This window comes from Rhinatrema bivittatum, chromosome 13, assembly GCF_901001135.1.
Source record: "Rhinatrema bivittatum chromosome 13, aRhiBiv1.1, whole genome shotgun sequence".
Classification (NCBI taxonomy): Eukaryota; Metazoa; Chordata; class Amphibia; order Gymnophiona; family Rhinatrematidae; genus Rhinatrema; species Rhinatrema bivittatum.
This window is the reverse complement of record NC_042627.1, coordinates 77,056,887-77,082,865: the sequence shown is the minus strand read 5'-3', so window position 1 is coordinate 77,082,865 and position 25,979 is coordinate 77,056,887. Positions and strand designations below refer to the sequence as shown.

At 38.0% G+C, this 25,979-nt stretch overlaps 1 protein-coding gene across 10 annotated transcripts in view; it reads right to left on the bottom strand.

The window, feature by feature from the left end:
* The window catches only part of MEF2A (myocyte enhancer factor 2A), a 183,501-nt gene that overhangs the window by 53,015 nt on the left and 104,507 nt on the right, over positions 1-25,979 (bottom strand). For 5 of the 10 annotated variants that reach the window (XM_029574543.1, XM_029574538.1, XM_029574535.1 and 2 more), the window contains one exon: positions 4,565-4,702. In XM_029574543.1, coding sequence (XP_029430403.1) covers positions 4,565-4,702 — 138 coding nt within the window. Of the gene's footprint in view, positions 1-4,564; positions 4,703-4,765; positions 4,898-9,907; positions 10,035-25,979 lie in introns of those variants that run through there. The other 5 variants (XM_029574537.1, XM_029574540.1, XM_029574544.1 and 2 more) reach the window with 4 other exon arrangements.

Genomic DNA, 25,979 nt, shown 5'->3' with positions numbered 1-25,979 from the left:
TCTGGATATATTACTCTGTGTTGTGAATAGGAAATTCACCCAAAGCATAAAAAGGCCTCAGGAAAAGCCAGCATCTTTCTAAATGAAATTACCATTAGAAGTGTAGGTTCAAAGCATCAGAAATCCAATATAAACATGCACAGAACTATAAACAAAACTCAGCAAGAGCAAAAGATACATCTGCATACAACTGAGGTAGTGTGCATGCAAATCTCTCTCATGCATATTCATAGCCTAAAAACATGACCTATTTTGTGTCTCTTGAGGACTGGACGTGAACACCACAGATCTAAGCAACCAACAGTGACAATCTTCCTTAGTGTGCAAAATGAATTGTAAACCAAGTCACTGCTAACCTAAAGACAAGAATTATGACACTTTCAAATGTACCTACAACAATTTATAGAACTTTAGGGTGAATTTTAAAAGCCTGGCGCGTGCCAAAGCCGAGAGATACGCGCAGAGGTTGGGCTGGTGCACGCTGTGCGGATTTTAAAAGGCGCCCGCATCTCCTGGTACACGCGCATTCCAGGATTTATGAATGAAACCAGCACGTAAATACTTACGCGCACAAGCACGCACTGAGGCGCCCTACCGTATAACTTTACATGCCATCCATAGCAGAAATCCTAAAATTAAAAAAAACTAGGCTAGTCAGCGGGGCTTTAAGGGTCGGGGCTAACTGGGTAAAAGAGGTTAATTAACTAGAGGGGTTAGGATGTCCTATCCTTAGCCTGGGCAAACTGGGGAAACTGGTAATTGTGTCGGCACGAGTCTACTAAAACACCACCACTTACACGGTAGAGGCATATGTGCCTGTAAAAATTGGGCGCACACAGTCTATTTTATATCATGCATGGGTTATAAAATGGCCGTGTCCTTTGGCCCGCGCCAGTATCAAAGTTACTGTCCCTGATTGCTAAACAAAACTCCATTTTCAGCATCAGTGACATTCTAACGGCATTCCATCATTTGTGCTTTCTCAGTCACAGATAAGACCTATGTTTTTGCCATAATTTCAAACTGAAAAAGGCAGTCGTGGACAAGAGACGACAAGAGATGCATACAGGGGATCGCTACAGGTACCTCCGTCCAAATCCACCAGACACTGCACACTAAGAGACCGGGCTTTCTCTACAGCCATTCCACCTTTATGGAACTCCATCCCCTCAAATCTCAGAACAGAACCATGCATCTCAACTTTCAAAAAAAGACTAAAGACCTGGATATTCACACAAGCTTTCCCGGACGCCAATTGATAGAACACCTCCAAGCCACCCCTTATCTCCAACTATACCATGGTTAACTAATCTCCAACATGGTTAACTAATCTCCAACTCGGTTAACTAATCTCCAAATACACCATGGTCATCCTTATCTTCTATCGTTTACCTGTGTGAATTTAATAACCTTTCCTTTCTCTTCCTTCTCAGCCAAGTTCTTATTACCCTGTTATATGTAACTGCCTTTTCAACACCATTGTTATAGTTATGTTTACTATGCACCCCTGTTTTATGTGAACCAGCACGATGTGACTTCTGTCTCGAATGCCGGTATATAAAAATCTGAAATAAAATAAATAAATAAAGAGACCATCTCCAGCTGAAGATATTCTAGACCCATGTACAGCAGTGAAGGTGCCCGTGGACACCTGCATGATGTTGACAGGAATTTGGAGCAGTCTATAAGCCACTGCATGCACGTTTTTAGCATCAGGACCATATTCTTCTGAATTAAATCTATAAGATTTTTTGTTTTATTTTTCTATGAAACAAAGGCTATCATTCCACTGAATCTGCAAGTTATTTTTAATAATTTTGAGTTTTACCACCAATATGTAAGCAAGGTCACTGAATTATCACACGGTAATTAATGACTTTTAGTCATTAACTTTTCTTTGCCATTTTCCATGGTGCCTCTTTTATAGAATTCTGTTTCAAACTTCCACATAAGTTGATGTGATAAAGAACGGTGAATAATTTTCTACACTCTTTGTAAGAATAATGGAAAGGATAGAAGTGCACAACATATTTTAAGTATTTGCCGTTTCATTCAACTGCTGTCCATTGCTGTATAATATCTAACTGTAAAAGACTAAGCTATTAAAAGCTGGGATAAGGGGTTTATTCAAATCTTTTTCTAGTCTGCTTCTTTTAAATCTTTGGCTATCTAGTGGTATTGGTCAGCTTGAAGATGTACCTATGAGCAACTGATAATTTATTTCACACCATGGCTGCAAAATACGCATTTGAGAAATACAACTCAAGCAAGATTATCTTCATTGCATGTTTATTTTTGCCTTCCGAGTACCTAAATGCAATGTTTTGTATGATTTTATGCAAAATAAAAAATACAGGGACTGCATACAATGCTACAACATCCAGAGCTATGGGTGTGTGAATGGGCAGTTTTGCTACACCTATAATTGCAAAAATGATATAAATATGTGAGCTTTACAAATTAGCATCAGAACCAATATACAAGAAGTATTTTCAAGAATTAACTTGCCACCTAAGGTAGTTACAAAGATGTGTTATTGAGGTTGGTTGTTAGAGATAGTATTCTGTGTTTATTAATATTGATATATTTTAATGTTTTGACTATTGTAACTCACTTTAGAGTGTTTGATAAGCGAGAAATACATCTAATAAATAGGTGGTTTCTAGCTTGTGATATTCTCTTTTTGAACCAAGATAAGACTAATCCAGAAATGGTAGTACATGGCTTTTCAAGACCTCATTAGAGCCTTCTTGTTATTTGGAATGAATAGTCTAATGGTTAGAGCAGTGGGCTGAGAACCAGCGAAGCCAGGGGTCAAATCCTCCTCCTTCCATAGACACTCCCTGTGACCTTGACCAAGATACTTCATCCTCTATTGCCTCAGGTAAACAGATTACACCCTGTACCTGAATGTCACTTATTTATTTATTTATTTTAGGTTTTTCTATACCGGCATTCGCGATGAATATCGCATCATGCTGGTTTACAATTAACAAGTGGAGAAGGAACAAAATAATAATTAATAATAATAATAAACATTAAACAAGTGATGACAAAAGATTGCAGTTACAATAAAACAAGGGAGTTACACAACTTGGAAACAGAGAAAGAAGCTAGGAATTTAAACAGAGAGAACAAATATGCCAATTACGGCATTTGTAACATTAGTGAATTACCCTGTTGAAGTGGAGTTAATTATTACCATGTTAAGGAAAAGTCTAGGCAATTGGTTAATGGTGAATTAAAGTTCAGTTTAGGTCTGGAAAGGCTTTCATAAATAGCCATGTTCTAAGTCTTTTCCTAAATGTAGGAACTTGCCTTGAGCATCTATTTCGAAAGGTGAGCAATTAAATTTGAAAATTGTTTCTATGTGGTCTCAAAAACATTAATCATGTTGGTCCAATAATAGGTATCACAACCTGCAAAGAATGTGGTTTTCTCCAGAATCAACTTGGCTAATAATATTCTGCACTACAACTGTATGCTTAGGAGTTTTTACCTACTAGATTATGTAAATACTTAATCAATAATTGCATCAGACTGAATACACTGATTCAGCCCTCCCACCCTATTACACGAAAATGGAAACATGGAAGCAACCTTTCTCCAAAACTCAGCACTCTCTTCAAGAAACCTACACCAACATTTTAGCCTTCATGCGCCACTGTATTTAGATGAACTGAAAAGGGAACATGACGACAAACTTTCTAAGCCAACTTCTCCTAGGTTGAAAGACTCACAAACATGAGAAAGCATCCAAATTATTCTTCTTTTAGGAAAAAATGATTACTATATTTTCCAGTGTATAGGTCACACCGGTGTATAAGTCGCACCCTTGCCTAAACAGGACCTTTGCCGGCAAAATCTGTAGATAAGTTGCACCGGTGGAAAGACACATCTCTCCATCCCCCGTTTGACTAATGCAGTGATAGCGGCTGATGGATCATGCGTACGAGGTAAGTAGTGGCAGGGCATACATGCGCATGAACTGAAGAGACAGCGAGGTGTGTGGCGGCGAGGCATACGTGCAGATTCGCACAGCGTGTGGCGGATGAATTGGGGAGAGAGAGAGAGAGAGAAAAAAGATGCAACAGATAAGTTGCACTGGTGTACAAGTCGCACCTATGATATTTTGGGAAAAAACCAAGACTTCTACACTGGAAAATACGGTAGTTCTTTATCTAGTCCTGACGCTATTTTCATCTTCCCAGAAAAGGTAGCCCATTCATAAATTTCAAGCAGAACTGAGCCAGAGGTAAAAGTTAAACAAATCATAATTGCAGCACTCACTGCAGCTTTCCCAGGTCATTAAAAGTTATAGCACCTTGACAAGCACCAGAATTGCATACAGTACACTGAATTCATTCTCTTGATTACACCTCTCAATGCCTCTGCTTAAATTCCACTTCATTACATTCCAAAAAGATAGAGAAAATGTTTATTTTAAGTAAACTTTTTAAGGTATTACATCTTTGGCTGTGGCGCTGAATAATAAGCTAACAACAAGGACTGTGGATTCAACTCATGCACAAGATAAGAGCATAAGCCATACATCAGTACTCACTGCGATTTTATGATTCCGCATCATATTATCAAACTCCTCGTTAATTTTTTTATATTTTTCTTCTGTATGTGGCGTAAGCACATATGAGCTGTCTGGATCTGGGCTGTCGCACCCTCTGTGTTCCTTCTTGTTCAGAGCCTATACAATGAAGTTAACAAAAAGGATCAACATAGAAAAAAAAAGGTAAATTAAAGTACTTACAGGGCCTCGCTTGAAAATAAAATCACTATCTTCATTTAGTTTGCTGAATCTGTCCTCCGAGATTGGACTGTGCTCATAGAAATCGTCAGCATCAGGGCTCTCACAACCATTAAGGCCTTTCTTTCTTAAAGTCTGAAATACAATTGGAAAATTCACACACAAATCATACTAGTAATGTTTTTTTGGTTGTTTTTGCGAGCTTCAAATGAATGAACAGTAGAGTTTACATTGCACAATTAAACTTTCCAAAACAGGTAACATGGATAGAGAAGCAGCCTCAGACCATAGTCCTAATCTTCTTTATCCAAGGACTGTGCCTTGACAGATGTAACGTGGAATGTTAACGTAAAGGCCAAAATAATGGGAGAAAAACATCAGAGCAGGAACCTTAAGCCATTGAGTCCCACAAATCTAAAATTTGTTTCAGTAAAACCCAACCATGCAGTTCTCGCTCTCATCTTAATAAAAGGAGCAGGACTACATTTAAGTGCCTGAAATCCACCGTAGCAACTCCTATTAGATGGCTGAATGACTTTAAGGATTCATTTTTTTCAATGGTGTAATGTTTTAAAGTTGTTACAAATCATGGTGGTTTTCACCATCCTGGCTAAAGAACTTATTGTGCCTGTGAAACCTCCCCTGTTGTTTTACATCAGTACGTCACATTTGTATACCTGGACCTTTCACTGACGAGACAAAAGCCTACTAATGGGTCAAATCAAAATAGAAGATAGCTTTCCCCAGCACTTCACATCCTTGTAAAAACAAGTTATATAACGTAAAGAAATTCACACAAATTTACAAAGCAGTTCCGCTAACCGCACCTCTGCAAGTTTTCTTAATTGAAGGGGAAAGATATTTCCTAAGTATCACTTGTGAAAATAATTTCAATCTCTGAGGCGATATGAAAATTAATATCATGCAAGGCATTTACGGACCAGCTGGCTAAACAAAAGACTATGCAGCTGTTGTCAGTGTGCAATTGTTTTCCACAAGCCCTTCTGTTTGCCAGCTTGTTAGGTACATTCCTTTTTCAGTGGTCTCATACTGCGCCTTCCCTTCCAGGTCATTTCCTGTTTCTTCAATACAGACCTGCATTAGCAACAACACACCCACACCGACACACACACCCACACCGACACACATTTATAATTATCCTTTTTTACATTAGAAAAGGTATCTTACATATGGAATTTTAAAAAAAATGTTTTTAATGGATTTTAATGAAAAAAGGATAAATCTAAAAATAATGTTGATTAGCACTGACCAAAATTTGTTTAATGGTCACGGCCTGCTATAGAGGCCTCTGATTTGGCTTGCTTTTTTGCAACGGAGTTCGAGCAATAGCGGATATTTATTTCCTGATACTGGCCTTCTACAAAGGTCAGGTGAAGATATATAGATTTATTTGTAATCAGGGAGAACTCTGAAGAATTTGAGCTTTTTCTGTCTAAATATCAGAGAAAACAATTTGAAGTTTGCATATTATATGTTCAAGATCTAGGTTTCTTTCTTGGATATTATGACACAGAAAGAGGAACAGAAAATAGTTCTCTATTTACAAAAAATGTATGGATGCAAATCGTAGACTTTGCACATTCCTTGCTCACTTAAAATCTTAAGTGCAAGACATAGCATTAATATTTATTCAGGAAGCTAATACAGGCACCACCAGTAAACATGCTTATAAGTGTACTTTATTCCATAATTACCTAGGAATAAGGAAAATGCAGATTGACTTCTTGTGTTTTACCTTTGTCTCACCACATTAAAGAAGTGAAAGATAGCGGTTTATATTAAGCCCATGTAGGATTTTCAACAGCAACCTGTGCTAGTGAGACAGGAAGCTACAATACATATTGCTATCAGTCATTTTTGAGAACCTAGCCAACATCCAGAAGATAACCAGAGGAATGAATGGATTGTTACTACTGCTGCTGTGGGAGCACCCTAGGACTTGTACTTTAAAATGTTAGATCTGACTGCAACGCTGTGTATATTATGCTGTCATTTGCTTGTGTAAGATTTTATATATGAATAAAACTTTGCAGCCAAATAAAACACATATTTCAGAACATAAAAGCTCCTTTGCTGACCCACTGGAACATTACACACAAAAGATGATTTGAAAATGAACAAGTATTTCCCTGCAATATGGGGGGAGTGGATATCTCCTTGTTGATACAGCGGGAGTGTCCAATAGTGTACAGCCAAATTGGGGTGGACACTGAATGGAGAGCTTTTTTAAAATTAATTCTTTAAAAGCCCATTATTTTTTGGATACTATAACTAAATCTTCCTGATATTCTGTTAGAATGTTAAGCATATGGTCTAGCAATATTAGGAGATGATAAACCCTTGTTCAGACTGATTTAAGCTTAAAATTATTGGCTATTGCTTTGGTTCCATTTTTGCATTGGAAAAGATTTAATTTTTGTGCATCATTAATTCCTTTCAGGGATCTGAATATCTGTATCATATTTCCCTGTCTCTTCTCTTTTCCCACGTACATATATTAAGAACTCTTAAGTCTGCCCTCACTGAAAGAAACATATATGGAAAATGCCAGAGAGCAAATTTTTTAGTAGGCTCCTTTAATGTGGAACAATTTACCTTTTACTCTTTGTATAGTAAGAGACTATGAGGATCAGAAAAATGATTAAGACTTAGCTTTTTGAACACATTTTCAAATAGTGACTTGTTCTGTGCTACTTTTAGACTCAATTGTATTTTATGTTTTAATATTGTATTATGTATTATTTGATGTTATTGTATTTTATATGTATATTGTACACAATTTTGCAAATTTTATGAAAATTGGTATAACAAATAAATATTACCATTACAGGAAGGGCAGGGGGTGAGATGGCCATTAAGATGATCTACAGTATGGTCTGACCCAATAAGGAGAATGGGTTTAGAGGAGTGGAGTTTTCAGGACTAGAGATGAAAGAACTGAAAGAGATGAAAAGTCTGAGGCACATCTGCCTCTCCCTGTGGTACCTGAACTGGAGCTTCCTGAGGGGTTTTCCAACAGCCCTTGCGGAAGAGAAGTGAAGTTGTTTTTTTAAGGAGCAGTAGATCTGAGGAAGAAGAGAAGTGAAGTTTGAATATACAAGCCTGTATACTGAGTTGGAGGCCATGGGACCAAGGGGCAAGGTGCCTGCTGGAGCTTCAGCATAGATTGAAGGACCTAAATCTGCCAAAGAAATGGAGGTGTTTTCGTCTGGATCCACTCCTGGGGGCTGTGAGTAAAAGATTGTTTCTAAGAATTTAAGCACATCCTGACATTGCAGAGGGCCTGGGGAAAGGCAGGGTACTAGGAGTGGGTAACTTGTGAGTAGAATTCTGAATTGACTTTCTGGGGTCTCAAGCCTCTTTGGAGAACTGTGACTTGTGGGAGTCTGAAGTGTTTGGGCCTTTTCTTCACGAAACTTAAAGGTGAAGGGACAGTGAAATTCTATTCCTGGGACTACAACTGATCTGGGAGGGAAGAGGAATTGTGATATAGCCTGGTGAAGTTGTGAATTGTTTTCACTGAGCTAAGAACAGTGAATTTTTGACCTGGAACTGTTTGCTGATTAAGAGCTTTATCACTGAACTGATTTGAACTGCAAACTTGTTTTCCCTCTTCTCTTGTTTGAACTAATTAATTTACAGTAAATATTTTATTTTTGGAGCACAAGTATTGGTGTGGACAATGTGTTTTTGTAAAGTGTCTTTGGCCCACTTTGGCCTTGCAGGAAAAAAACTGTCCCCAGTCCACGAGCTGAGAGACAGTGTACCCCACCCTGCCAGAACCGGACCATGTTCCCTAGGGCTGGGAAGGTGGGGTTACATATGGAAAATGAAGAAATATTTCAGTGCTAAGAGAAACAACCTCCTGTACTGATTTACATAGGTCTAGGAATACCCATTGCTATATTCATGCTGTTTATACCAGAAAAAAAAAAAAGGGCAAAGAATTGAAATACAATCCTGTTCTAAAACAAAAGATAACCAGAGGAATGAATGGATTGTTACTACTTCTGTGGGAGCACCCTAGGACTTTGTACTTTAAAATATTAGATCTGACTGCAACACTGTGTATATTATGCTGTCATTTGCTTGTGTAAGATTTTATATATGAATAAAACTTTGCAGCCAAATAAAACACATATTTCAGATCATAAAAGCTAAAACAAAAGCCAAGAACAGAAATAATTCTACTACTTTTCTCCCCAAAGATTTTTCTAATTACCCAGTAAAGTCCAAACTATTCATTTATTTAACTCTTTTCTATACCGACATTCATGATCATTACCATATCACATCCGTTTACACAGAACAAGGGGTTATAACTTTAACAAACCATTTAAACAAGAAGCAAAGTCAGGTGGGTGGAGAGAGAAGGTAATGATCATGCAGGGGAGAGAGAAGAGAAGGTAATGCTGCTGCCAGGGGTGAAGGGAGAAAGAAGAAGTGGTGATGATGCCAGTGGGTGGAGGAAGAGGGATTGGGGAGAGGGAAGGAAACAAGGTGACGTCAGGAGAAAGGGAAGAGAAGGTGGTGATTCCAGAAAGGTGACGAAAGAGGAGGAGGAGAAGGTGGAGGGAGAGGGACGGTGATGATGCCAGGGTGTTGGGAAGAGAGAGGAGAAGAGAAAGTGATGTCAGAGGAAAGAAAAAAAGATGCCAGGGATAAAGAGAAGGTGGTGGTGTGCCACGAGGAAATGATTATGGCCATCGCTGCTCTAGACAGTGACACCTTCTATCCTCCCATTCAAGCCCTTGTTTAATCTGTCATTCAAAACTAGGAGAGTTCAGTTTTTTACAATTTACTGCTACCATGATTTTAGTTGCTATTACATGCGTAATTAGCTGGTGGTCCAGTATAACATTTTCTCCACAGTTTTGCTGAGGGATATTTTTACAGAAGAGCAATTTTCTACTTCAATTATTTTTTCAATATATGAGCAATTTATAAACAATCGAAATAATATCAAAGTGCCACAAATTGACAGACTTACAAATATAAAAAGTGTATTAACATAGCAAACTAACAAAATATTACATAACAAAGCTCTAAGGAGCCTGACCAAGTAACATTCTTATTCTGCCACGGACTACTTGCTTCATTCTGTTTTAAAATTATGCCTCTTACTGTAAAGAAATGGTTTTCAAAATGCAATTGTGCTTCGTGAAATACCGAAAGGTCACAAGCCCTCATCAGTAAAGCTATAATTCCTTCTCCAGTTACTTGGCATCTGTTGTGTATCCCACACACAAGTGCCTGGACCTCCCATTAAATCAGAGCAGGGGGGAGCAGGTGAAGCTCTGTCAGGCACCTGTCACTGCACTCATCTCTCTCGCTCTAAACCAATCCAGGGGACGGGTTCCTGGACTTAGCCATACATGGGCCTGTTGTGTAGGGACTCTGAAGGTCGGATGCTCTTATCCTCCTGACCCTTCTCAACAGCTCAGGCTGCCAGTTCTCTGCGGTCTGATATCAGTTGGGAAGATGTTAACACTCGCAGTGCTGGAAAGCCCAGAGGAATTTGATTAGTTATAGATTTACTTTATTTCCCCCCCCAACCATGGCCTGAAACTTTAAAATCAGAAATCACTACAGTTCCTGACTCATTGGAAGGCAAATTATTAGAACTGTGCTTGACTTTAATTTCCACATTTGCAAATAAGGGACAGAGGCGATTTTTCTCATCATTTTAGCTAATTTTTGCAATGCTGTTTCTAATGTCTGCACTTGACTACAACAGAAAATGAGACCGTACTAATTGCTGCCATACTGCAAGATTTATCCATGTGTAAAAATGAAGGGTAATTGCTCTGAATGAGAATATAATTGTTTGGAACAGAGCTGCAAGCATGCCATCCTCTTCCTGCACTGCTCACAAAGAAAATATACTATGGCAATTAAAAAAAAAAAAAAAGTTCAAATTTGCACACAAAGATTCAGCTTGCTTTGGTAGAGTTGTTTTCATTCTGATAACAATGGGGTTAACCCTGCCATGACTCACCAGGAAGGAAAATGTCTCAGTATCTCCAGTTTAAGCTTCTGGAAGTCTTCACCCCAGATGGCGTTCCTGTCATTGTGCGAGATCTTAAAGCTACAGTCCAGTAAATTCAGATAAGTTGGAGAGTCTGAGGGTTTAATATCCGTGACTGCCTCCTTATCAGGAAAGCATTAACTGTCACCGTGAGGACTAGTTACCATAATAAGGGGGATCTTTTTTTTTTTTTTTTTTTCTTTCTGGCGTCTTTATCGCCGTTCAATGGTGTAATGGCAAAAAAAGTTTGTCCAGTGCGGTGGCTGCTAACAAATGGAATGTTCTAATCTGTGACGAGGGCCGGGCAAGGCCTGTGGGAGACAGGACAGTCTTCATTTTCTCACAGGCTACAAACTAACCTCGATAACAGGGGGAAAAAAAAAAAACAACTGAAAGGTCAGGACAGCTGTCAGCTGGGACTCGGTTTTACAAACAAGGGCTGGCGCTGCTATTCATAGTATTCTGTACAGGTTGCCTACGAGCAACTGGAAAATGAATCCTAGCAAAATGAAAACCGTCTCTAGGCAACAAGGTTTAGAAAAAAAAAAAACCCAACATGTGGAGAGGGAAAAAAAAAAGGCAGAAAAAGGCAATATCCATCTTCTGATTCACATTTGATGCCAGGTCTCAAACTGAATGCGATATGGTTTGCTGAGTTGGCTTTATCATGATCAAACATTAGCAATTACGCCACTCAAAGACAAATGACACGACCAGCTATTTTCGTTGCTGCCAAAAAACTTGTTTCCAAATAAATAAATGCTCCTTTTGGAAAGAATCAAGTTTCTTTTCATCCTTGTGTCTACATTTTCAATATATCCTTCATGAAAATATATTAGGAGGATGAAAGATTTTGCAATAGGTTTAAATCAATCTCGTAGTGAGACATCACTGCATTATGAGGAACCATGACTAAATTATCTTCTTTTCTACATATATATATATATATATATATATATATATATATATATACACACACACACGATACATATCAGGTATATATTATATTTACATATATGATATATATATATATATATATCTCAGTACATATATCATGTATATACATGATATAAATCGTGTATGTATAGATATGATATATATATGGGAATCTTTCTTTTAGCATTAATCAATTAAATAATTATTTTGCTTCCATGCTGATTAATTTACTAAATTTATCATTTGATGTCATTGCCATTTTAACATTTAAAAAGCCCTCTGGGAATACGTGAGTTCAGATATTCTGGGAGTTCCTGGTTAATATGTTCCTTACGTGAGATTTTCCGAGATTAACTGAATATAAACATTTTTTATATATCGTTACAGACACTGGCATACAATTTCCAATGCAACGCTTTTAGTGGCAAAACAAGTCCATTACCTGCTATTAAGTTCACTTAGAGAATAGCCACTGCCCTTAGCAATGGTTACATGGAATAGACTTAGTTTTTGGGTACTTGCCAGGTTCTTATGGCCTGGATTGGCCACTGTTGGAGACAGGATGCTGGGCTTGATGGACCCTTGGTCTGACCCAGTATGGCATGTTCTTATGTTCTTATGTCCCCATGAGGAAGCAGATAGCGGCGAAACAACCAGGCCCTTGTCGGGCTAAGAAGAACCTTTGTGGTTCTCGCTCAGAAAAAGGATATTTAATACTGCTGAGTTAACACGGGTTAAGAACTGTTGGGGCCCTCACTTTTAAAAAAGGATGTATAAACTTGTTGATTTGCCATTTGAATTGATCCTTCTGCATCTATGAACTATGTGAGCTAAATTTTCCAAGGTTAGAAAGCTTGGTGCACGTCAACAGGAGTACTTACAAATAACGAGTTACATGTCAAAACACCAATATATGAATTAAATAGCAAAATGAAAAATCCAGTCAACTCTTAGTCACGCTTTTTGCATCTCAAAATATTGAATATTAGAAGTTTTTATACATTATCGACTGTATTACCATATGTAATATGTGAGAAATGTGTACTTTATTATAGGCAGCCAATCAAGCCTTTGCATGCTTTATTACTAAAAACTTTATCAAACATAATATTTTATGCATTTTTTTATATTATTTGAATATTGTATTGTTCCTATAATTTGTGAATATATTACAAATTATATTCAAAATCCAGCTTCAAAAACTTTCCAAAGCTTTTGGCAGATGTCAGGCTTTCTTCTGAACCTTTTTCAGCATTCTGTATACAAAGTACAGAAGTGAAAAATCAAATGGGTGGGCAGGAGAACAAAACACTAAGATGCATTAATGAATTCCTTATAGTACGTGGAAGATTTTCACTTCCCTACAGAAAAAAACAGTGCCCGATTCAGAGAGAAATGTAGGTCTACGTAGGTTCTCTTGTGCACTTATTACCCTCTATTAATCCCTTCAATGCGTCTATTATTAATTTGATATACCACAAGTACAAAGCTTACTTCTGCAAGCAATACCCTGCACACTTCAGCCTTATTCAGATGCTACAGAATTGTTTCATTCTTGTTTAAGACATTTCCACAAACCTGACAAAAAAAAATTAAACTACTAGGACCAAAAGATTCTGCTGGCGTTCTCCCAGAACCTTGACTTCTATAACCATAAATCCTGAAGCCATGCAATATGTGCTGCAATGTTTTTCTTTTCTTGCCCTCTGCCAGAAATGTGAGATCAAAGGACAAAGCCTTGTCAAGAAATAAGATTCTGCTTCCCCAGGAAGAGATGTTCGTTATGCAGAACATTAGAAGACCCTGATATATAAAACATTCCCATGTTTTCCATAATCCATTCGCCTTTTAAAAATTCTCAGATGGCTATGTTGTAGAAAGGCAATGACAGAACCTATCTTCTTTTAACCCGTCCTTGCACTTACAGGGACTGCTTAATTTCCACCATATGAACAGACTGATGAGACAGGCTTTGTAACAGAAGCAGCTACTGTTTACTGGGCTCAGCTAACATGGTTATTTGGATACATACCTTCAAATTATTTGTGAAATATGTGACAGTCCCCCCCCCCCCCCCCCAACCACCAAACAAGCAGTCAACTTCTACAGTTCTCTGCCCTGGGCTTTTCTGGAAAAGGCAGACTATAAATAGAAAAAATAAAGCATAATTTAAAACAAATAACCTAAAAGTTAGCTAAGATGTATATTACAGCCTTACACCCTCTTAGGAAGAAAGCAAGTTTAAAAGTGGCCAGTAAGGTCAAGGGCATAAAAGTGCTCGTTTGTTCCCTCCATTTCAGATCTATAGACCCCTACTGTATGAGGAGTAACAGAGTGAGCAGTCTTCTGGTGAAGGCCTCCCAAGAATGGAGGAAAAACAAATATTAAATTTTATTTAATGTCACAAGGTGGATGGCATTCTGTATATCTGGCATCAAATACTAGAAAACTATATTTAATATCAATATCAATATTAATTATTAAAATTATATTTAATATCAATATCAATATTAATATCAATATAACTATATCAAATACTAGAAAACTATATTTCACTGCACAATGTTAATATCCATAAAGAGACATCACTGCACAATGTAAATAAGTTACCTCTGTAAATTTTTACGCTACTATCCTTATCTCCTTCCTCTCCCAGTTCTACAACCTTGTTTTATTGTAACTTTTGCTTCCGTCGCACTTGTTAAAAGAACAGTTTTTGCACCCCCTGTTATATGTAAACCGGCATGATATGATCTTATCATGAATGCCGGTATAGAAAAACCTTAAATAAATAAATAAATAGATAAATAAATATTTACTCTTGTACATTATTTTAGCACTAATGGGGCCCCTGGATAGAAAAAGAAATACAAGGGTCATGATAAGAAGTTGGCAGAATTTCAGAGGAAATGTGATGAAATGCTTCCTTACTGAAAGGATGGTGGATGCCTGGAGTAGCCCTTCAGAGATAGTAGAACCAAAACAGTACGAGAATTCAAGTATGTGTGGGGCAGATGAAGAGAGTAGTGGTAAAGCAAGAGAGGAAATAACCAGAGATCAAGTGGGGCCTGATGTGATACAATGGAAGGGGACAATTGGGCAGACTGAGTGGGCCAACTTGTCTCCACCATCTGTAAGTAGCCCAAAAGGTACCACGTTAATCCTAAAAGGGTCAAATAAACTCAACTGTCTCAGGTGTGATAGTCTCCTCTTGCCTACCTAATGATTGCCCACATCCACCATCCCCATCCCAATTTTACCTATTGCATTTCTGAAAGAAATCTGTCAGTTATTCAAAAAGATCTTTATTGGATAGATATAGTTGCAGCACAGGCAATTCATACAATTTAATTGTTAAACATTCTAAATCCCTAGGGGTGACCATGTCCTTGCCTGCTGAATTTTAATTCACTAATAGTCAATAGTATCATGCTTCAGCAACGTAGCGCCATTGGGGATGCAGAGCCTCGCTCCTCAGGTTAGCCTGCAAGTCGACCACATAGTGTACAATGTCCTGGTCCATAAAAGAGCAGGAATTATTTATTAAGCATGCCAACCCAATTTTAGGTGGCAAGCTGGCCAATCCTGGCTATCAAAGCCAAAGACTTGACAAGCAACTCATCTCAATCTCACCCACCAATGCAATGTAGAAGCTGGAATACCCGCTAATTGGTATTCTCTGCCCAGCCAGTTTTCAAATATTGCAATTGCTGTGTGCCTTAGCCAAGTACGGATCAGCTCCTTTGTCATTGCAAACATTAGAAGCAATAGTAACCGGAAAGATCTCCTCAACTGCATCTGGGGGAAGTTGCTAAACAAACTCCTCCTTTGCTGTATGAGTGCTTTACATCTGCGGGGATGCATTTCAGTCTCTAGTATTTGGTCAGCTAGGCTGAAAATTGTTTTATGATAATGTCTTTTAAAATTTAAGACAGCACTAATGCAGCTTTTTAAACTGAATGTGCCAGATATAAACAGCATTTGTTTTGGGCTAACACCCAAAATAAAAATGTAAGGTTTTTTTTTCACATGCACGACTATTAAACAAATAATAAGTTCTTTTCCCTGTACTATATATTTTTGAACTCTTGGAAATAATCAAGTTTAGCAGACAGCACTTTTACACATTTCTTTTCCATTAAATATGCAATCACATTAAGACGATCCAACTCTAGAACCCATTACTACCCACTAGAGTTTTATAAAATATTTAAAAATTAAGAGGTCTATGTAATAGGAGCTCAGAAGATGCAGGGACTGGCCATTCAGTCATTGTTACATTATATCCCACTCAGACAGTTAACTCATCAATCTCAGGAAGACTCGAAGCTTGAAAGCTCATCAATGTTCTTGCTGCACCTCACAATCTGGCTAGTAAAAACTATATCTTGTTCCAAAGGCTGGAATCTTTCCAATAGATTGCAAATTTGCTATTTCCCCAACTTTCCACCTTTTAAAACTAGCTATCAAATTTCATTCCGATGCAAGAAACACTGCATTTATGCAATGTACTACTTGCAAATCCTAAAGATTTTGTGAAGGTGCTATATAAAGATACAGATTTTTTGGTAAAAGCTTATTCTCACTAAAAACCATACTAGAGTGAGTTGCACGTCAACAGAGTTGTTCAATAAGGGCTTCATTTACCAAGTACTTTTCCCTAAGACACAGAATAAGAGAAAAGCCTTAGTAAATCAGGCCCTTAAGTTAGCTATGCATAAATATTGAGGGGTGAGTGTACATTGCTGTTATGACCAGACATTGCTCCAAAGTCAAAGGCCCTTCTGGAGTAAGGAATTTCCACACACCTGTTGAGTGTGGTAAAACTGCCTTTTCCCAACTCTCCAGCTCCAATGACTTGCAGCAGGTTTGAGGCTAATCAAAACTTACACCCAACTATACAAAAAGAGAGAACTTTTTTTCATGGCAAAAATTCGTGTACGTGTGTATTATGTAAGGAACAGTATTAGTTTGGAAAAATCAGAATCCACGGATTTCTTTCAGCACTGTAATCCTATTCTATTTTGCTTTAAATGGAAGACACTGCTGCTTTGGACCCTTTTATGCTTTTGAAATTAGTATTTTACTTTTTAAATAAACAGGATTATGAATCCCAGAATGTAGTACATTGGCACTGGATCATCTTGTCAAGGATGACCTGGCTCAAGTGACAACTGTATCCAGACTCTACATGCTTAAGCATGGCTTCAGTCATCACAGGGAATACACCTGTACCTGCCACTTTTGGTTTTTTGCTGCTGTCACATTTTCTGGCAGGAAAGTTTGTCAGGACATCTTGCAGTGAGTCTCTAGAGTCATTTCTTAATCAAGGGCAATGTCCATTCTACATAGAATTTAGACAATAACTGTATTGCTACGTCTGAGAGACATCACTCTTATTGCAGCTCTCTACAACAACTCATGCTACAACCTTCTGACTCCAAATCACCAAAAAGCAGAAGTAGCAACTCACAACTGATGATCTTGTGTTTTATTCCCAATTATAAATCTTCTGAAACATCTACCTGTGGGGTATAAGGTCTGGCTACTAATTGTGATGGCCAATTTGCATGATTACTTCCAAAGGGTAAAAGGAGGAAGGAATAATTTAATAATCATGAAATTACAATTGGGATAGATTAGCAAAGTGTTAAAGTAGTATCTGAATTTCAGAAGCCTCTCTTACTCTACAACAGACATCTGTGAGCTACATACAGTTCTGAATTTTAGGATATTCAAATAAATATTTATCATATATATTTGTACATACTTGGTCTAGAAACCCAGTTAACAATGCATATTTGAATTATTCTACTTACGCTCATCAAGTGCTAGAAGCATATGCAGAAATGTGGCTATCTGGTGTCATTTTAAGTCAGATAATGTAAAAACAAGAGCCTAGGTGGCACTTTGGGCCATACTAGGCCACCAGAGATACTAAAAGTATGATTAGGAAGGATCAGATTGGGGTGGGGGTGGGGGGGTCCTACTGTTTCAAAGGAGTATGGCTGGGAGGCCTTCACAGCATGAATTCTAATATATATATATTAAATATTTTACTGCCTTGGGTGAACTCTAGCAGCAACAGGGCAGGTGTGAGATGGGGGTCTCCCATGACCTCCGCAGGGGTTTCTACATGTTGGGGAGGAGAGAGGGTCATTTGGGCCTTTTTTAACTAGCAGCCCGGGGAGCACTGGGATGCATGTGAACGTCCCAATGCTCCCAGGGAAAGTTAGCTACAACTCCCGATTTTAGCTGACGAAAATAATGCAGCTTGCGATTTATCAGGCAAGCAGTGTTATTTTATTTTCATGAAATCGAGTAGTAATGAGCTGCTCTGCATGCATTTGTAAAAGCAGCTCATTACCATTTTTGCGTTATTGAGGACAAAATACCACGTTATCACTCATGCAAACCAATTACTGCACATGAAAGTCCCTTTAGATTGTAAGCACTCCAGGGATAGAAAAATGCCTACAGTCCCTAAATATAATTTGCTTTGAAGCGACTGTCCAGTCACAAAAGATAGTATACAAGTCAAAAATTATATTACATTTACGTTTTCACATGCAAATACACACAATAGACCAGATTTTCAAGAGCATTTTTACTTAAAACTGGGTTTTACAAGTGTAAATACACTTTACCTATGTAAGTGGGTTTTGAAAATTGCTACAATAGTATGTTACATTTACATGCTAACTCCTTTGAAGATTCACCTGAATATCACTTAAAATGAAAAAATAAATCTTAGTTGCATCCCTCAATTATTAGTGTTTATCTGTTAAAAAGTGTTTCCTCTTAGATATGAACATTAACAATTAAAGCACATTTTTAAATGCTAAAACTATTAAATATGCAATGAGAATATCAACATAACAGATTTTTTAAAAAAATACAAAATGCATTGAACATGTGACTATACTGCCACACTAGGTTCTGCCAAAAATTGAAGCAAACATGCAACTTGTCATGTATATAAAAGAAAGTAACAAAGGCAGCTGAACACATTTTCTAAATGAACAATATCTATTATGGCAAAAGGAAGGAAATAAAACTCTACAGGAGAAAATCACAGCAGGCCTGTATAGGCTTTACAGCTCTCTTCACCTGCACTGTTCCTAAATGTGCTTTTGCTAGTCGATCCCCTTTAGTCTAGTGGGATAAAATAAAGCTCTTTATCTACAATTTTCTGAAGGTCAGCGTCCCTCAGAAGCCATCCAACTGCTTGAACAATGAACAGCATCGCCTAAAGGTGAAACGCTCATGCCAGGGGTGGGCAAACCTTTTTGTACTGGGACCTCATTACAAGTTATCGAGTACGAGACCCAAAGGGTGGGGGCGTGGTGTGGCAGGGTGGGAGCAGTGTGGCATGGCAGGGTGTGGTGGGTCCTTGACACAGCAATTAGATCTCCATGCCTATTCGGAGTGACACTACAACACTATACACCTCAAAGAGACCCAAGATCCAGTGCCGCATTCATTTACTTCTGCTATGGAGGAAGTGGAAGTTTAAAAAAAAAAAAAAAAGTGAGAGGTTTGAGGAATCTGGGGTAACTGGGGAGAGTGCAGGCTAAAGAACCAGGGGGACTGGGAGGATCTAGCACAACACTAGGCAAACTGGTGGACAAACTGGTGAAACTGGTCTTTGACTGGATGCGTGTCTGCAGTTGCGTTTCTGTAAGACAACTTATGCTGCTGGGTGTGCACAAGCTTAAAATTAGGCGCACAGATAGGCGCGTCTAGGCTATTATATAACATGCACATGGTTGTGCACGCATGTTATAAAACTGGGCATGCACCAACACCCACGTGTATGTGCGCTTGTCTGAAAGTTACCATCCCTGTTTTGTTTTTATTTATTTATGAATTTACAATTTACAAACAAGAATAATCTTCTAAGGACAAGTGATCAGGTGAGATAGATAATGGGGAAAAACAAACACTTCACAATTAACAACTTAAAACACGATACACAAAAAATGAGGAACAGAAGAACACACACATGGACAAATCTCATCAACTGACTAACAGCAATAATTAAGCAAGAAAAACATAAAAACAAGCCAAGCAACGTTATGCCATACTAAATCTCAGGAGATTAAGGATGTGAACAATTGTCCCAAGGGCTCAACTACCTTCCCCAGAAGAGAACCTTCAGTGGGTTCAGAAGGAAATTTATCGCTTAAGAAACAGTTAATTGCACAGGATCAAAAAATCCCACACTTAATATGATACATAATGCATTTGCAAGGAAATTAAAAAAACAATACCTCAATTTCTAATACCATGAGCCTCAAATTAGGGAACTGTCTTCCCCCTTTTTCATATTTTCCAGTTTTTTTTTTCAATCTCTCTTTATTTAAACACACAGAAAGAAAAAAAAAACATGTTCAACAATAATATACATAGCAGCCAAAACAAGTCTTCGTCAGAAAAACATCCATATACAGCAATGAACACAGATCATTACAAAGTCAATATCCCCCAAACCTACACTAAAGATCATCCATCGCCCTCCATCGCCAGTAGATTTTCCAAATAAGCTCATATTTCACAGATTGATTCTTAAGAGTCAAAGACATCTTGTTCCATAACTACAATGTAGGCCAACACCTTCTGCCAATGTGACATTGAGGGTACTGTCTTCCAATAATAAGCAATAGTTATTCTAGCAGTATGTAACATATGCATTCCTAATTTCTTAATAACAGTGCTCAATAATAAAAAATATTATAATATATATTATAATATAATATAATATCTTTCCGATCGCTTCTTTCCATGAGAATTGTTGATACCTCTTCTAACCTGCACCACTTGAGCACCAGGGTTCCCTCTCCCCTACTCTCTTCAACCTCTAGTTGGTTCCACTTTGCTCAGTTCTATCTGATCTTGATGCATTGTTCAAACTGTACGCCTCCTCTCGTCCTCTAAGACTAGCCCAGAGAGGCACACTTCAAACACCTATCATCAAGTCCTCCTTCAGAAAAAGAGCTCTCTCCGCTTCGGGTCCCAAACAATGGAATCTGCTCCCTCCTGACCTTAGGCTGGAACAATGTCTTCTCTCCTTCAAGAAAAGACTTAAGACTTTGTTATTTGAACAAGCTTTCTCATAAACTCTACTTTCCGCCATGGTCTTAGTCCGCACTGTTTGACTGTTCTCTATTACCCTAGTTTTGTTATGCAGGTTCTTTTCTAACTTGTTAAATGTAAGACAAGACTTTGTCATTGTTGTTTCGCAAGTTACAATGTAAACCGAAGTGATAATTAATCCTGTTAATTGAACCTCGGTATATAAAAAGTTATAAATAAATAAATACATTTTTCTTTTCCATCTCATCCACATTCATATCTGCACTCGAAAAACTGAGGATGTGTTTGACAAAGATGATGGGATGATTGAATGATAACATGCTTGCCCTCAACATTAGAAAAACCAAAACTATGTTCCTCTCTAGAACACCTTCTTCCGGTGTCCCTTCACATTTCTCATTCGAAGGTGATATTATCCCAATTCAGGTGAAGGAATGTAACTTGGGAGTTTTCATTGACTCTTCCCTATCTCTACACCCTCATATTGGGTCACTAATTCATGCTCCCTACTACAAAGTCTACCTGCTATTCAGATTTCCGTACTATCATCTAATCCCTAATATTGTCATTATTCAACTACTGCAATATCCTATTTCTGGGTCTGCCCAACTCCCAGCTCTATGGCATTCAATTCATTTAAAATTCTGTGGCCAGATTAATCTATGGTTCCCCACTATGTGACCATATCTCTTCAGTTCTTGCTGAATTACATTGGCTGCCCATCACATGGCAGATACAATTCAAAACCCTTACTTGGATCTTTAAGGCCCTTCATGGGATAGCTCAGTCCTGCATAAAACTTTGTCTGTTCAGAAATATCATGCAGCCTGCAGTCTTTGGTCTTCCTCCCATCATTTGTTATAAGTCTCTTGTCTCAAACATACATGTCTGGCTGAGTCTCACAAGCATATATTCGTGATTGCGGGGCCCTATGTTATGGAACAACCTTCCACTGGAAATCAGAGCTAAGAAACATTCTCTGCTTCAGAAAGCTTCTTAAATCTCACCTGTTCATTTTGGCCTTTTCCGAGTGGCCTGTCACCACTTAAGCTCCTGCTTAATTGTGCTTTGTAAAAATTGTATTTTTTATTTTGTACTCCTATAGTGTCTGCTACCTCTGTATCAACCTGTTTTGTCTTATTGTTGATTTTTTGTGCGAGATTTATGGATCAGAAACAAATAACTGTTTGAAAAATAAACTATTATGGAAATATTTTTCCATATGTTTAATTCAGAAAGCATTTAAATTCCAACTATGTTTTACCATCAGTTTGCAGTGTTAAAAAGTCATAAGAAGGCTTATGAGATCACTATATCTGCATTTGTGTGTATATATCTGTTTTCCCCAAATAACTTGTGTTTGCTATCCTATCCACAGCAAGTTTTCAGGACATGTCGGGGGGGGGGGGGGGGGGACACATGAGGACTCTGACAGAGTGTTTGTTTTCCCCCAGATCTACACATATTGTAAGAACTGGCAACTGGTACAAATTTTGTATTTGTTAATAAAACATTTTATAAAAAGGAAAAAAAAAAGGTGGTGTTTAATTGGGGAAAGCAGGCTGGTGCTCCGCCCACTATGCTAAAGTTTCAGTACAGGGAAAGCAGAGGGTAGCTGGGAATCTGGAAGCTGTTCCTGGCAACTAGAAGGCAACCTAATCCTACTCTTGGAACCTTAACTCTGCCTCTGCACATTAACATATTCTGAAACTAGAATGACACATCCATCTCTTCATACTTTGATTTGGACTGAACTGGTTACTGATAAACTCATCTGCTACTCCTTAATACAGCTAGGCCAGCCCTGAGCTGGCTCTGAACTGCATGAGGCCTAGAATTCTCTCTGGCCTCCACACCCAAGAGAGGCATCTGGGCTGGGAATCTAACATATATGTGTGTCCCAGAACATAGGCTCCTTTAGTTCTTGTTCATTATCAGTTTGCAAGCAGAGTTCTAGTGAATGGAACAAGCAAGTTCTTCAAAGGTTCATCTGATAATTTCTGTACCATTATGTGCTTTTTAAAAATGTTACATTGCACTACCAAAAAAAAAAAAAATACTAACAGCTCTAAAGATTCTAGTCTATTTAGCTCCATTATTTTATTCATAACATTCTTGACTGAAGTTTAAACCATAGGTAAAATAGGCTGGAATACAGAAAACAGCCACTTGAACTTTTGACAGAAAAACAGTACTGACGTCAAATCAGCTATTTACTGAGAACAAGCAAAACGTCTCCTGTCAGTAACCAGGTAACCGTCAGATCTGGCTAAGGTCTCATTCTGAGTCATCAAACAGAGGTGCTGCAGGTGCTAATACATTGATTTAAATCAGTCTTTTGCAAAAAAACATTTTTAATTAATGGATATTATTTTGTTTTATGCTCTTTGTGGAATATACCTTGCACAAAAAAAAAAAAAAAAGTCTTAATGTTGCTCCAAATCACTTAAAATATGAACTCACTGATTGAAAGTTTACAATAGAATTTATCAGAGGATATTAAACATAACAACAACTTTGGAATAATGTCTGTGATAAAAGAAACCCAGATTGGTTAAAAGGAAATATGTATGAGACGGTAATAAGACTAATGTTATCTATGGAGCAGAGTGTTAATAAGTGAAATAAAGAAAAAAATGTAATGCGATCAGATGGCCTCGCTGGCTTCTTGGGATGAAGAACTGCTGTTAGGATTGGACATGCTAGGAAAAGGCTACGGTGAGGGAAGAGACAACTCATATGGTTTAGACACATGGAAAGAAGAGATGAACGTAGTATTACCAGGAAGGGGAACACACCCAGAGGAAGGTTAAGGAAAGACACAGGATACCAGTCACCAGCAGATCAAGCTAAAGAAACACACATTTATTTATTTAAAACACTTTTATATAGACTGGTATTCGTAGAAACATCATAAATCGGTGAAAATACATGGAACAGGGTGCTAGGAACTTGGAGGGGGGGTTTAACCTTAAATGTGGGGCAAGGCAGCTGGGGAGAGAAAATGCATAGAGTGTAGTCATAAGTATATACATAGGTGCAGAGATAATACGTGAGTACGGTGGGGAGCATTTACAGATATTCTAGTCCAAGATCATTAATGCAGAATGGGTTTCAAGTTTGCTGCAGGGGTCCAAATTCAAGGAATGAGTCAAGGTGTACACATAGGTGCAGTGATAATACATAAAGATATACTAATACAAGATCACTAATGCACTTGACCAGACAGCATGGTAAAGAGGGTGGCTAGAACCAGAGAGCCCCAAAAGTGGGAAGCACTTAGGGGAACATGCAATATCACCTTTCCCTATTGCTATGAAAACAACATGTTCTATGATATAGTTAATTTTTTCATAAATAAGTTTAATGTTGGTAATGCTGGAAAATGAGAGGCCAGCTATACATCAAAGTGTGGCAAGCCTGATGGCACCCAGTGATTAGGGTTTGATACCTTGCAGTAACTCAGGATCTGCTTACTTGCTCTAGGAGTAATGATGCAATATCTAGAAAAACAAACTGTTAAACTGGTTCAGAAAGAAATTCAGTAAATCGCAGCAAGATCAAACAAATTTGTGAACTTTTTTTTTTTTTTACACAAATGGAGCAATTTGAAACAATCTGCTGCAGACTTTCTGGCAATTCACAATGGATTTTACTATGTATGTACTGCGCCATTTTAAACATATTACTATATGAATCTACGATGTGAACTAAGGAAAGCCATGCTGAGATGTACTGATTTGCTGATTAATCAAATGTTGTCCATTGTTTTCTAGTCTGAGAATCAGTTGCTTTATGTCTCCTGGTGCAAAGAACTCTACATTTCAGAATAAATGCATTTTGCTATAGGTGGGCTGGCCTAGGCTTAAATTGTGCTCACTTGTCTTCCCGTTAGCCTCCGCTTTAACCTCTGATCCAGAGGCAGGGCACTTCCATGGTTGTGACCTCCCCACTAACTGGAGATGGGGAGATAGCTCCTTAATCACAAATACAGCAGTTTTATCAGTTCAGGCAATGTAACAGCTCTAACAAATGCCCCTCGTCTGTAACAAGATACACCAGTAATCACCACAACCCCAGCCCACCTAACTCTTCCAGACCAGTCAAAACCCTACCTTACATATATCAACTTTTACAAGATAACAAAAATACCACCAAATTCCTAATCCTCCAAAATTACAAACTATCAGACTTAGCATTACACCAAAAATCCTTCAAGCTACCACTCACTCATCAAATATACTAACCCTACCCATTAACTACCCATCATACTCACTCTCTCCAGACTGATCCACATCCAGCAGCTACAAGCAAAAATGTTCTCTCTCAGCACTTTAAAAAGAACCATGTTCTTAATTTTTTCCTGAATTTAAAATTAAGTTGTGAAGGCTATTTCACAACTGTGGACTCTCACCCAACAAAACTCTAGCTCTATAACAAGCTTGCTACATACCCTTCAAAGGAATGCACAGAATCACTTTCTGAATTGATTTGTGCCTATCCTGGTACATGCCAATCCAGCTTACTCAAAAGGTAAAAGGGTCTATTATATTGCATGACGCAGGTAAGGTGCTTCAACCTCACTCGATTAACTAGGAGCCAATGCAGATATTGAAGCAGAAGTGTGGCATTTGACCTGTAAGGTCTTTCCAACAACCCTTCATTGCAATATTCTGTAAGGTCTATGGGAAGGGGGGTTAGTATTGATGAAATGAAAAATTAGAGATAATACTTTATACTAAACAAGCCGTTAAGCCCGTAAGAACGGGCTACATTAAAACAGTTTTTTTCGGTTTGGTTTTCGGAATCGGCCCTCTTCCTCATTTCTTCTCCCCCTCCCCACTGCTGCTCTCTACCGTGCATGTGCTGCAGGTCGGTCGGGGCTCATTTATCGAGTTAGATTGGGGGGTTGGCTTCACTTTATGTTCCCAGTTATCTATTATAGGCTTGTATAATTTTTTCTTTTTCTTCATTGTTTTAATTGTGATCTGCTTTTGTAGAAATTGTGTAAATCAAGTAGGACAACTGTAAACTGGCACTTTCTGTCTTCCTTATTAAATGTTAAGAGAAAGTTTTGGGGGGGTTTTCTCTTACCAGTTTATGAATGTTTATTTCATGTTTAATTTTTTTTTTTTT